The sequence below is a fragment of the Sinocyclocheilus anshuiensis genome, unplaced genomic scaffold, assembly GCF_001515605.1.
Source record: "Sinocyclocheilus anshuiensis isolate Anshui unplaced genomic scaffold, SAMN03320099.WGS_v1.1 scaffold682, whole genome shotgun sequence".
Taxonomy (NCBI): domain Eukaryota; kingdom Metazoa; phylum Chordata; class Actinopteri; order Cypriniformes; family Cyprinidae; genus Sinocyclocheilus; species Sinocyclocheilus anshuiensis.
In genome coordinates this window covers 158,152-171,473 of record NW_015547682.1, presented here as the reverse complement: position 1 = coordinate 171,473, position 13,322 = coordinate 158,152, and the positions used below count along the sequence as shown (strand labels likewise).

At 40.2% G+C, this 13,322-nt stretch overlaps 1 protein-coding gene across 1 annotated transcript in view; it reads left to right on the top strand.

Moving 5' to 3' along the window:
* The window catches only part of LOC107703103 (peripheral plasma membrane protein CASK-like), a 65,708-nt gene that overhangs the window by 44,622 nt on the left and 7,764 nt on the right, over positions 1 to 13,322 (top strand). Inside the window, exons 13-20 of the mRNA XM_016505626.1 lie at positions 2,261 to 2,338; positions 5,175 to 5,255; positions 7,071 to 7,259; positions 8,530 to 8,607; positions 8,709 to 8,795; positions 9,664 to 9,732; positions 9,842 to 9,952; positions 11,451 to 11,647. Coding sequence (XP_016361112.1) covers positions 2,261 to 2,338; positions 5,175 to 5,255; positions 7,071 to 7,259; positions 8,530 to 8,607; positions 8,709 to 8,795; positions 9,664 to 9,732; positions 9,842 to 9,952; positions 11,451 to 11,647 — 890 coding nt within the window. The remainder of the gene's footprint in view (positions 1 to 2,260; positions 2,339 to 5,174; positions 5,256 to 7,070; positions 7,260 to 8,529; positions 8,608 to 8,708; positions 8,796 to 9,663; positions 9,733 to 9,841; positions 9,953 to 11,450; positions 11,648 to 13,322) is intronic.

The window sequence follows — 13,322 nt, the reverse complement described above, 5'->3', positions numbered from 1 at the left end:
CGAGTCAGTTAGAAATACCAAGGGTTCACACAAAACAAGGGGAGTCTGCTTTTAGTTATTATGCCGCCCGCAGCTGGAATCAGCTTCCAGAAGAGATCAGATGTGCTAAAACATTAGTCACATTTAAATCTAGACTCAACACTCATCTGTTTAGCTGTGCATTTATTGAATGAGCAATGTGCGAAGTCCGAACGGATTGCACTGTATTTTATGTATGTATAATCATTTTCTATTTTTAACTGTCTTAAATTCATTTTATATCAATGTTTAAATCATCTTCAAAGTTTTTCAAGTCCTTGTTTTATTCTCTCTCTCACACACACACACACACACACTCTCACAATCTCTCTCACACACACACACACACACACACACACACACACACACACACACACAATCACTCACTCAATCACTCAATCACGCACACACACACACACACACACAATCACTCACTCACTCAATCTCACAATCTCTCACACACACAATCACTCACTCACTCAATCTCACAATCTCTCACACACACAATCACTCACTCACTCAATCTCACAATCTCTCACACACACAATCACTCACTCACTCAATCTCACAATCTCTCACACACACAATCACTCACTCACTCACTCACTCACTCACACACACACAATCACTCACTCACTCAATCTCACAATCTCTCACACACACAATCACTCACTCACTCACTCACTCACACACACACAATCACTCACTCACTCAATCTCACACACACAGACACACAGAGTGTTGTGTCATCAGGGTTTGCTTTCATTCCTCACATCACTGAAGGACTGAGACACAGACGGACGTTTGGTTTGTTCCTCTGTAGCTCGACTGTTTCTGCTGCAGATTTGTGTAAACGTGGATGGCAAACAGAAGAAATCACTTCCTGCGTGTTCAATAGATTAACGATAGATTTTATTATTAATGACATTAATGTAAATCTATTAAAGCTTTGAAATGAAGATTGGAAATCACACAACAGAACAACATCAACACAGTTTCATGAGCTCATGCAGCATCTGTGGATGCATCAGTCTGTTTACTTATTAATAATCTGTTTAATTACAGTAAGTAGATTGGCAGCGGCGTGTGTTTCAGACTGACATGGATGTTGTTAGCGGTCCTGCAGTGACACACATTCTGCCCACTGTCTAGACGCCAGTCATATGTGTCGTCTTCAAATGTTAGCCGTCTTGCTGAGCAGCTGACGACTCGTCTTTATTTTCCAACCATCATCATCATCATCATCATCACTGTCTGTAAAAACCAAGTCGGTTCCCAGACTGACAGTGATGAGCTGCATCAGTGTTTCTGTACGCTGTGTTTGCTTGCTGAATGTGACCACGATTCACTGCTGTTAAAGTTCATCAGGGTGCTGATCTCGGCACGAACACGTGTGTGTGTGTTTGTGTGTGCACATGCATGTTGGGAGGAAAAACAAGTAAAATCATGCACATGATGATCATTCTCATGTTTCCTTCCACAAATGAAGGCCTAAAAAGGTCTTAAATCAGAGTATTAAGTCTTGGTCATGGCATCAAATGTTTTTTGATTATTCTATTATACTATTTTACTATATTTAAAAAAAAATTTGTCTTGTTTTCCAGTACAAATATCTAAACATCCTAAATGCAAATTAAACGAATGAAGTCTTGTTTTCTGAGAAAGTGATCAAAATGAAGAGAATTTATTCTTTAAAAAAAGAACCAATATCTGTCAGTGGGGAATGAAACCTTGTTTTCCCTTTGAATTAAATTTTTCTGACTCCATTAGCAGATATTTGTTCTTGATTTAATGATAAACTTCATTTTGATCAATTTCATGATCAATCAAAACAAGACTTCTTATTGTAAGTCATTTAGCTCATCACTTATATCAAGTAAATGTATCTTGATTCAATAATCTTTAGACATTTGAACTGGAAAACAAGATAAATACCGAGGAAGGAGGATTCACTGCTGTTGAAGTTGATGTCGGCACAAACGTGTGTGTTTGTGTATGTACACATGCATGTTTATGAGAAAAAACATGAGTAAAAGTAAAATCAGGCAAATGTTGTTTGTTCTGAGGAGTGACACAGTTTAGCAACAAACTGTGAGAAAATGTGATTGAGCTTCTGTTCAAATGTAGTTCATTCTGTGAGAGAGATTGACTGATATAGACATACGAGAGTGTGTCTGTAGATCATGAGATACATGCGTTCAGCTGATGGTCTCACTGATGAACTGAACTGTGTGTGTTTCAGCTCTACGATAAGATTAACACCCGCTCGTCACCCCAGATCAGGAATCCGGCCAGCGATGCCGTCCAGAGAGCCAAAGAGGTGCGTTACGGCACACACTCGCCATCGGCTCGCTTTCACCGCACACACTGTAATAACACACGTGTGCCGCCCAATTAATCTATTTATATGCTTTGTATTTACCAGAATAAACCCTCATGTTCTGTTTCCTCATGTTTAGCTTGCTCCATCACTGACATTCATCTGAACATTCACAATCAGAACATTCTCGCACTTATTCATGCTTGAAACACAAGTAACGGGATATAATCAGTTGCTGCAACTTGTTAAATGGATCAGAAGTAGAAGCAGTCGAGCAGCAGAAGAGGACAGCAGTCTGTTAGTGTTTTGTATCTTTTCTCATTAGATTTTAGCACGGTTGTCGTTGCTGCAGCTACTCACAAATCAGGTAACCAATTGGACCTTATCTACACACGCTACTGCTCAACGGACAACACTTTAGTTACGCTGTTGCACACCTCAGACCACTTCCTGATCACTTCTAACCTCACACTGACACAACGCACACTCCTCTGCAGGTCACCTTTCGGCGTAACCTACGCTCTCTCTCTCCCACTCGCCTATCCTCTATGGTTTCATCCTCACTTCCTCCACTCTCTCAGTTCTCAGCACTGGACACAAACACTGCTACTGACACTCTCTGCTCCACTCTAACATCTTGCTTAGACACCTTTTGCCCCCTTTCATCCAGACCAGCATGCACCGCCTCCTCTGCCGCCTGGCTGTCTGATGTTTTCCGGGAACATCGCTCTAGACTCAGGGCTGCTGAGAGGAAGTGGCACAAATTAAAAAAACTCTACTGACCTTAGTGTATATCAGTCACTTCTCTCCTCCTTCTCTGCAAGTGTCTCCACTGCTAAAACAACATACTACCACAACAAAATTAACAATTGTCCTGACTCTCACACACTTTTTAAAACCTCTGGTCTCTGGTAGGTCCTTCAGGGTGTCTTGGAGGGGTGAGGTTTCTAAGTCACAACTTCTTGCTACTGGGGTTCCTCAAGGCTCAGTGCTTGGACCGTTTTTTTTCTCCATCTACATGTCATCATTAGGATCCGTCATTCAGAAGCATGGCTTTTCCTATCACTGCTATGCTGATGACACTCAACTCTACTTCTCATTCCAACCAGATGATCCGACAGTAGCTGTTCTCATTGCAGCCTGTCTGACAGTCATTTCTGGCTGGATGAAGGATCATCACCTTCAACTCAATCTTGCTAAGACAGAACTGCTCGTGGTCTCAGCCAACCCAGCACTACATCACAACCTCTCTATACAGCTAGGTTCATCAACCATACCACCTTGGAGTTGTGATCGATGATCAGTTAAGCTTCACAGACCGTATTGCTGCAACGGCCCGGTCCTGCAGCTTTGCCTTATACAACATTAGGAAGATTAAACCCTTCCTATCAGAGCAGACCACACAACTCCTTGTCCAAGCTCTGGTTCTCTCCAGACTGGACTATTGTAATGCTCTCTTGGAGGGTCTTCTGAGTTTACACTGGCTACCAGTAGCCGCTCGCATCAAATTCAAGGTACTGGTGCTTGCCTACAAGACAACCACTGGCGCTGCACCAATATACTTAAACTCGCTAGTTCAGACCTACGCGCCCTCCAGAAGCTTGTGTTCTGCAAGTGAACGACGCCTCGTGGTGCCATCCCAAAGAGGCACAAAATCACTGTTAACAGACCTTTTCCTGGACTGTTCCCAGCTGCTGGAACGACCTGCCGATCTCAATCCGAGCCATTTTCAAAAAACATCTAAAGACACATCTTTTTTTTCGCCATCACCTGACCAATTAATACTAGCACTTACCTATTCTATTCTGTTCTATTCGGTCTAATTTATTTATATTTATATACAGTGGTGTGAAAAAGTGTTGGTTAGTTGCATTATCTTTGTGTAATATTAAAATTTGTTTGATGATCTGAATCTTTTAAGTGTGACAAATGTGCAAAAAATAAAAAAAACAGGAAGGGGGCCAACACTTTTTCACACCACTATATATATATAAAAAACACTTTGCTATGTGCACTGTGCTAGACTAACTGAGACTTGTCATAGCACTTGTATATTGTTGCTCTCTCGTTGGTCCGATTGCTTCTACTTTGTAAGTCGCTTTGGATAAAAGCTTCTGCTAAATGACTAAATCAGAATATGAGGGTTCATCATGTAACACTCAGTTATAGTGTGGCTTGATTTAATAAGACTTGAGCTTCTTAAGTTCAGCTCTGTTTTACGTTAATATAATTAATAATACAGTGCTATTAGAACACTAGTATTCCCAGCAGCTAAAAAATGGTTTCAAGTCAGTTATTTCTATCTTTTGCTGTAGTGTGTTAGTAGGAAATATCAGTTTACATTTCCAAACATTCATTTAGCCATTAATTGTAATAATGCAGTGAGATGTTTGTGCTGCACACAGAGATCTGATCTGATCCTCATCAGTCTGTCTGGAGTCACATGAAGAAACAGAACAAACTGAGACAGACTCAATCCAGAAGAACTGATGCTTCAAGAAACCTCCTGCAAAGCTCCTGAGAAACTCTGCTCAAGTGCACCGAGGACAAACGCTGCTTTAAACACAAGGATGCTCACACCAAATGATGATTTAATTTAGTTAATAGAAGTTAACTGATAAAGAAAATCTATTTTTGACAGCATCCTCATTTTACAGCATTTTTACACAAGTGCCTCAAACTGTTAACAGCTCTGTAGCTTTGCAGGAGGTTTCTTGAAGCGTCTCGGAGACATTGCCACAGTTCTTCTGGATCTATATATATATAATTTTCTTTTAATTAATTTTTTTTTTCCAACCAGTAATGGCGTTCTGTGCTGTGAACTGTTTCTCGGCAGGTGTTGGAGACGCTCTCCTGTTATCTTGAGAACATGGAGGCAAAAGAGCTGAAGAGAATCCTGACACAGCCGCATTTCATGGTGAGTGGAAGCCGTCGGACGCAGCGCTCTGTTCGCGCTCAGATGAAAACCACAACAACTGTTTCAGGTTGAGTCACGCAGATGCATTGAGTGCATGCAGCTTCAGCGAGACGAGACGCCTCCAGATGTGGACGCTTACGAGAGAATATTGTAAAGCATGTCCAGGTCATATTTCACCTCAAAAACAGTAATACATTTCAGGAAAGCAAGTCTACTTTAGGACTGTTTGATAGTCACATTATTTCATGACAAAAATAAACGTTTATCCTGTAAATTTGTGTACTGTAATAGAGTCATGCAAATTAAACAAGCGATTTTTATTAATCCAGGGATTCTGTGGGTCTTAAAATCTAAATTCACCCTTCCACAAATTAAATCGGAGGAGAAAGTCTTTAATTCATAATGTCGTGGCATTAAATGTTGCATGTATTGCTAAAAAATTAATACAGCCCTCAGCGTTTTTGTCTTGTTTTCCAGTACAAATATCTAAACATCCTTAAATCAAGGTAAATTTGCTGGAGATGAAAATGAAGATATGACATTTTCTCAGAAATTGATCAAAATAAAGTGAGTTTCTGATTAAAACGAGAACAAATGAGGGATAAAAACGTATTTTCCTTGTGAATTAAGTTGATTTTCTGAGTCCATTGACATATTTGTTCTTGTTTTAATCATAAACTCGCTTCATTTTGAACAATTTTTCAGAAAACAAAAATTATTTGTGTACTTATTCTCATGTATTTGTGAGCAGATCCTTAAAGCTATTTATTTTATAAAATATAAAATGATATATTTATTTTATATAATGTTTTCATTTTATTGCTTGGTTAAAAAAGTCTTACATTTACCTTCATAAAACCTGCAGAAACCCTGTTACAAGCAACATAAATTCAGTGCAATAGATTCTAGCATGATGTATACTACTTGCATTTGTAAAAGCTACAGCTTTAATATGCATTTTGTCATTTAAATGAAATATTAAATATAATTAGTCCTTGTCCACATTACAGCAATGAAGCAATGATAATGTTTGGGTTGAATTTTCATAAAAAAATAATGTCACAGTGCAAAAACTCCTAATGGTCCTAAAATCGGGCTTAATTTTCTTTATGCTAAATACAATTTCATATCTCTTTCTTTTGATTTTGGTGTGAAATATTGACGTTTTGGTGACATTCATCCTTTCACGTCGAGCCACTTGAACTCTAAAGCTGCAGTGACGAGCAGCTGCTTCAACAGCCAGCAGTGCTTTAATGCACAGAGACAGATGGGATGAGCCGCGACAGCGTGTGTGTGTGTGTGAGAGAGTGTGTGTGTGAGTGTGTGTGTGTGTGTGTGTGTGAGAGAGAGAGAGAGAGTGTGTGTGTGTGTGTGAGAGAGAGAGAGAGAGTGTGTGTGTGTGTGTGAGAGAGAGAGAGAGAGTGTGTGTGTGTGTGTGAGAGAGAGAGAGAGAGTGTGTGTGTGTGTGTGAGAGAGAGAGAGAGAGTGTGTGTGTGTGTGTGAGAGAGAGAGAGAGAGTGTGTGTGTGTGTGTGAGAGAGAGAGAGAGAGTGTGTGTGTGTGTGTGAGAGAGAGAGAGAGAGTGTGTGTGTGTGTGTGAGAGAGAGAGAGAGAGTGTGTGTGTGTGTGTGAGAGAGAGAGAGAGAGTGTGTGTGTGTGTGTGAGAGAGAGAGAGTGTGAGTGTGTGTGCGTGTGTGTGTGTGTGTGTGTGTGAGAGAGTGTGTATGTGAGTGTGTGTCTGTGTACTGTATGTGAGAGAGTGTGAGTGTGTGTGTGTTTGACGCTGCAGATGCTGAGTGTGTGGTTCCTGTCGCAGGCGCTGCTGCAGACGCACGATGTCGTGGCTCATGAGGTTTACAGCGACGAGGCGCTGCGAGTGACACCTCCACCCACGTCCCCTTACCTCAACGGAGACTCGCCCGAGAGCGTCAGCGGAGACATGGACCTGGAGAACGTCACGCGTGTGCGCCTGGTGCAGTTCCAGAAGAACACGGACGAGCCCATGGTACCCAGTCACTCACACACTCGCTGTTTCATGAGCGAAGATAAGCTTGTGTTTATGACAGACTCTAACAGAATTATAAAAGATTACTTTCCAAGATCAGGACCAAAATAGACCTTGAAACAAAAATGTTTCCAGCTCTGGAGCTCAAAGTAAATGTTTTATGAGCTGTTTTACACTCTATTTTAAGGTGTCTTTGTTACACGTTACATGTACTTACTATTATAATAACAATAAATTATGCATAATTACATGCAAGCCAAACCCTAATCATAACCATATAGAAAGTACATGTAGGTAATTAATATTACTCGGTACTTAAATTTGTAATAAGGACACCTTAAAATAAAGTGTAACCGACAATGGTTTTGGAGGAGCTTTGTTACCACAGTTTCCAAAAAACAAAACAAACAAACAAAAACAATTTTTTTCCATTATTTAGAATTTATGTGCAGTGAGTTTATGTGCAGTGAATTTATGTGCATTATCTTACAGAACAGAAAAATATACATGAGAGAGAGAGAATAAAAAGTAGAGAGGCAAATTAGGCAAAACGTATAAAAATATATATTCATGCACACAAAAAAATACTAGAAGTATATAAGAACAAATACACATTCTGAAACTTTCATTTGATTGGTTTCTAGAGCAATAAACATTTGCGTGTCACAGTGTGATTATCTGTTCATGGAGTGGAAAATCATGTGGTAATGGTGTTGCATGCAAAGTGTGCAATAAAACAATTAAATTAGTAGGATCGACTACGACTCTGTTGTCTAGTCACCTTTATTTCTATAGTGCTTTATACAATATAGAGTTTCAAAGCAGCTTCACAGTAATAAACAGGAAAATAACAGAATCATCGATGCAAACAAATATGAGACGAATCCAAATTGTGGCATAAAGCAGCTCTGCAGAAGACAATAGTGATATTATTCAGATCTTTATTTTAGTTCAGATCAATAACTGTAAAGTTCAGCTAAATATTGTTCTATCCTAACAAACCATACATCAATGGAAAGCTATTTATTCAGCTTTCAGATACATATACATACATACACATACATCTCAATTTCAGTAAATTGACCCTTATGACTGGTTTTGTGGTCCAGGGTCACAAATAGTTTTAATTGCATGATAAGCAGCTGAAGACTAGTGTGAGTTGAAGATCTGAGACGAGACGCTGAAATCCCCACGGGAGGGACGTTTGTGATGCTCGTGCGAAAGACTGAAGCGGTGTGCTGATATCATGGGTGTGATTGTGTGTTGACAGGGCATCACTCTGAAGATGAACGAACTGAACCACTGCATTGTGGCTAGAATCATGCACGGCGGGATGATCCACAGTCTGTGAGTGAGTGAGTGTGTGTGTGTGTGTGTGTCTGTGAGTGTGTGTGTGTGTCTGTGAGTGTGTGTCTGTGTCTCTGTGCTCACGTACGCTGTCGTTTCTCAGGGACGCTGCACATCGGAGACGAGATTCGTGAAATCAACGGCATCAGTGTCACCAATCAGACGGTGGAGCAGCTCCAGAAGATGCTGGTGTGTGAGAGAGAGACAGAGCAGAACAAAACAACACTAGTGCTAGACATGAGGATCATAACTAAAGCAAAGACTGAGTCACTCAGTGGTAACTATTCGAGTAAACCAACCAGACACGTCTGATAACTCTCAGAGAGGACTTCACCTCCTCCGGTCCTCCTGTCCCAACTATAAACCCGTGAAACTACTCATCATAACGTATTTAATCAGTGACAACAACATGCAAACAGAACAGATGTTTTAATAAGTACAATATGATTTTATCCGCCGGTTTCACAGACAAGACTTAAGCCTACTCCCAGAATAAAATGCATGTTTCAACTGCAAGAGACTTGCACTGACATCTCTTAAAATAAGCCATTGTTTTGTCTCAAGGTGCACACCAGTAAGGTAAAAAAATTTTCTAAGGCACGTTTATAAAAACTACTTAAATGTCGTAAATGAACTATGGCCTAATCCTGACTTCATCTAAGCCCTGTCTGTGAAACCAGGCCTATTACATTCAATATGCTGACTTAATACTGAAAGCACAAGTGACACAAACCCACGTTTGCTCAGCTTTCTAACTAGGGATATTACATGGACTAAATACTAAAACCACACACTAACCGACAGAAAACCTATGCATTGTTACATCTAAAAAAAACTGGGTTTACTTTATTTTTAAACTGCTTTATTTTTTACAAACAAGCACATCCCCAAAATGAGTTTGTCAGGTTTAGCTCACTTTTAGCTAACTAAAATATGGTAGTATAAATATTTAAGTAGACACACACTCACACGTCTCTGATTCTGCACTCTTGGTTACTGTGTTTGCATCAGCGGTCAGTTTTAGTCAGTAATGTGTTTGTGTTTTGTTTTCTAACAGCGGGAGATGCGAGGCAGCATCACCTTCAAAATTGTGCCCAGTTACCGCAGTCAGTCTCTGTCCTGTGATGTAAGTGTTTTTCCGTCAGAGCGCCACACGCTGGTCGCTCCTGGAATATCAACACTAAATGCACAGATCACATGAGCGTCTCTGACTCTGTTTTACTCTGGCGTTTCAGAAAGATTCCCCTGATCTGCCCAGACAGTCTCCTGCGAACGGCCACTCCAGCATCACCAGCTCCATCTTAGTAAGACTACCAATAAACCACACCAAACCCCTTAGATTCAAAGCATTATAGGTTTAGATGAAGATTTAGGCCTTTTCTTGCATTACTCTGGACAGTAAACAGTGTGGTATTGTGAAACTGATGTATGTTCACATACCTGAGCTAAAGCGATCGGTCTGTCACTCGCTTGAATCAAAGTGCATCCCGTCAAACTCTGGAGGTTTATTCCCTTTTCTGCACTGATTAAATGTGATGAACATCATACACAGAGTCCTACTCTCTTATTGGCAGCTGAAAGCAGGCTGGATATTTAATTTTGCTCGGGAGATTTTTTGTAACTGACGATGGCGAAAAAAAGCCCATTACTTTGCTGACAGGTGATTTTTTTGAATGCACATCTTCGTGTGAAAGAGAGGTCTGTGTTGGGTGTGAATAGGCCTTTAACGCCCATCCCGTCACCCTACTGCTTTACAATGCGATTCCTGCATCCTGTCATTTCCTGTCCACGTCAGTCTGTTCTACTGCATGATGTGTGTGTGTGTGATGCTTTCAAACCCTTAGATCTCCAGACCTGCAGTCAAGGATAAAATGTCTCGGAAGGTGAGTTTCTCGGATCCAGTAGAGCCAGATTCATTTCCCATCGGGCTTTGCTTCTCTAGTTGGTGCTTATAGACTCCCAGCATCCCATAGTGATGGTACATGACACTAACCCACCTGCCAATCACATCTGTGTCCGTCCTAGTAGTGTGATTGGCCCCGCCCGTCACAGATGATTGGCTTCTTAGACACGCCCGTGCTGTCCGTCAATGGGGTTTGCTCACATCTGATTGGTTGACTGTGTGTTTGTGTGTGTGTGTGTTATATGCAGTTACATTTTAACTAGGGCTGTCAATTCAACCTGTTCATTTAGTACAATTATAAAAAATGACAAAATGTTAAACAATGCAGATATAAATTGAGCTTTTTAACTGGATATGTGTCCCTGGAGCACAGAAGCAGTCAAGCAGCACAGGTATATTTGTAGCAATAGCCAACAATACATTGTATGGGTCAAAATTATCCATTTCTCTTTTATGCCAAAAATCATTAGGATATTAAGTAAAGATCATGTTCCATGAAGATATTTTGTAAATTTCCTACCGTAAATATATCAAAACCTAATTTTTGATTAGTAATATGCATTGCGAAGAACTTCATTTGAACAACTTTAAAGATGATTTTCTCAATATTTAGATTTTTTTGCACCCTCAGATTCCAGATTTTCAAATAGTTGTATCTCAGCCAAATATTGTCCTATCATAACAAACCATACATCAATGGAAAGATTATTTATTCAGCTTTGAGATGGTGTATAAATCTCAATTTACAAAGTTGACCCTTATGACTGGTTTTGTGCTCCAGGGTCACAAATGGTGTCTTATTGATAAGAGTAATTATAAGAATAATGATTTTGTATTATTTTTATTCCAATCAAATGTGCAGTCAATGGACAGCCCTAATTATAAGCTTTACTAGTTGAATTGATGAATCTCATTTTTCTAACACTCGTGTGGTTCTGCAGATATACGTTCGAGCGCAGTTCGAGTACGATCCCGCTAAAGACGACCTGATTCCCTGTAAAGAGGCTGGCGTTCGTTTCCGGGTGGGTGACATCATCCAGATCATCAGTAAGGACGATCATAACTGGTGGCAGGGCAAACTGGAGAACACCAAGAACGGCACAGCGGGCCTCATTCCCTCGCCGGAGCTGCAGGAGTGGTGAGAAACACAGACCACAGCTGCACTCGTGTGAGCGAGGCCTGGTCTCATGCACGTGTGTGTGTGTGTGTCGTCAGGCGCGTGGCGTGTATAGCGATGGAGAAGACCAAGCAGGAGCAGCACTTGAAGAGCCCCCCATTGTTCAACACAAAATACCCTGATATTTCCTCTGCTATTTCTGCTCTATGGCATCGCTGCTTGCTTTATTTAAACTTTTTATTAACACAACCAGGCAGTGCTGACATATTGAATAATAATATCAAATAATTTTATTTTATGTGATGATTCCAGGGGATTCAAGATTCTGAATTTGGAATATTCTTCAATAAAAACAATAGTTATTGAGGGGGAAATAATTTCAGTTTACATCTCCACACACACACACACACACACGTTGGGTTTCCATGTTTTATGGGGACTCTCCGTAGGCGTAATGGTTTTTATACTGTACAAACTGTATATTCTATCGCCCTACACCTTACAGGAAACTTTCTGCATTTTTTGATTTTCCCAACAAAAAAAAACACCATTTAGTATTTTTGAATTACAGGGACACCGAAAGTGTCCTCATAAACCACCTTCACATTGTAATACCTCTGTCATACCCCTGTCATTATACAAATTTGTGTCTCACACACACACACACACACACACACACACTCACTCACACCTGCTCATCTGACAGCTGTCTGCACAACACGCACACAGTTTTAAATAAAGCTTTTTAATCATCTAATATGGGTAAGTAAATAACAGTAGATATATTTTAAACCATATTTTCATGAATATTGACTGTAAATCTTTGAGACTGGATGTCTGTCGCTGCTGAAGTGTGTGTGTGTGCGCATGTGTGTGCGCATGTGTGTGTGCGAGTGTGTTTGAAACTTCATTTGAATGATGTCACAGGAGCAAAGTATAATATAAACACAATCACTTTCACAGACTTTCACATTAACTGTTCCCTTAACCATATTCAAGAAATGGCTAAAAACACATCTCTTCGATCTTCATTTGACCCTCTAACGTTAACTCTACCACTCTCTATTCTAATTCTATTTTATCTACTTGTTTTCTTTTTATTTATTTTATAAAAAAACTCTTGCGCACTGTGTTAGGCTAACTGACACTTATCACAGCACTTACATATCATTGCTCTTTTGTTGATTCTGATTGATTCTGTTGTCCTCATTCGTAAGTTGTTTTGGATAAAAGCATCTGCTAAGTGACTTAATGTAAATATAATATAATGCATAATATAATGCATGTAGCATGATTAAAAAAATAAAATGTTATTTAAAATGTTCTTTCTGTTTACTCGTTAAAATGGTGTTGATGAGAAAAGTGTGTCGTTCCTGCATCAGGATAGTGTAGCTCAACACAGTGATCTCATGGACTCAAAATAATGTCTTGTAGTGACGAGATGAGTCCCATGAGTCCAAGCGCCGTGACCGCAACAAAACTGTTTGTGATGTTGTGTAACAGCAGAGTGGTGTGTGTGTGTGTGTGCTGGATGAGTGTGTTATATGTAAGCGCATGGCTAATGCGTGTCGTTCTCTCTAGCGCTGCACAAGTGAGTGAGTGAGTGAGTGAGTGAGTGAGTGAGTGAGTCTGAGTGTGTGTGTGTGTCTGTGAGTGTGTGTGTGTCTGTGAGTGAGTGAGTGAGTGTGTGTGTGTG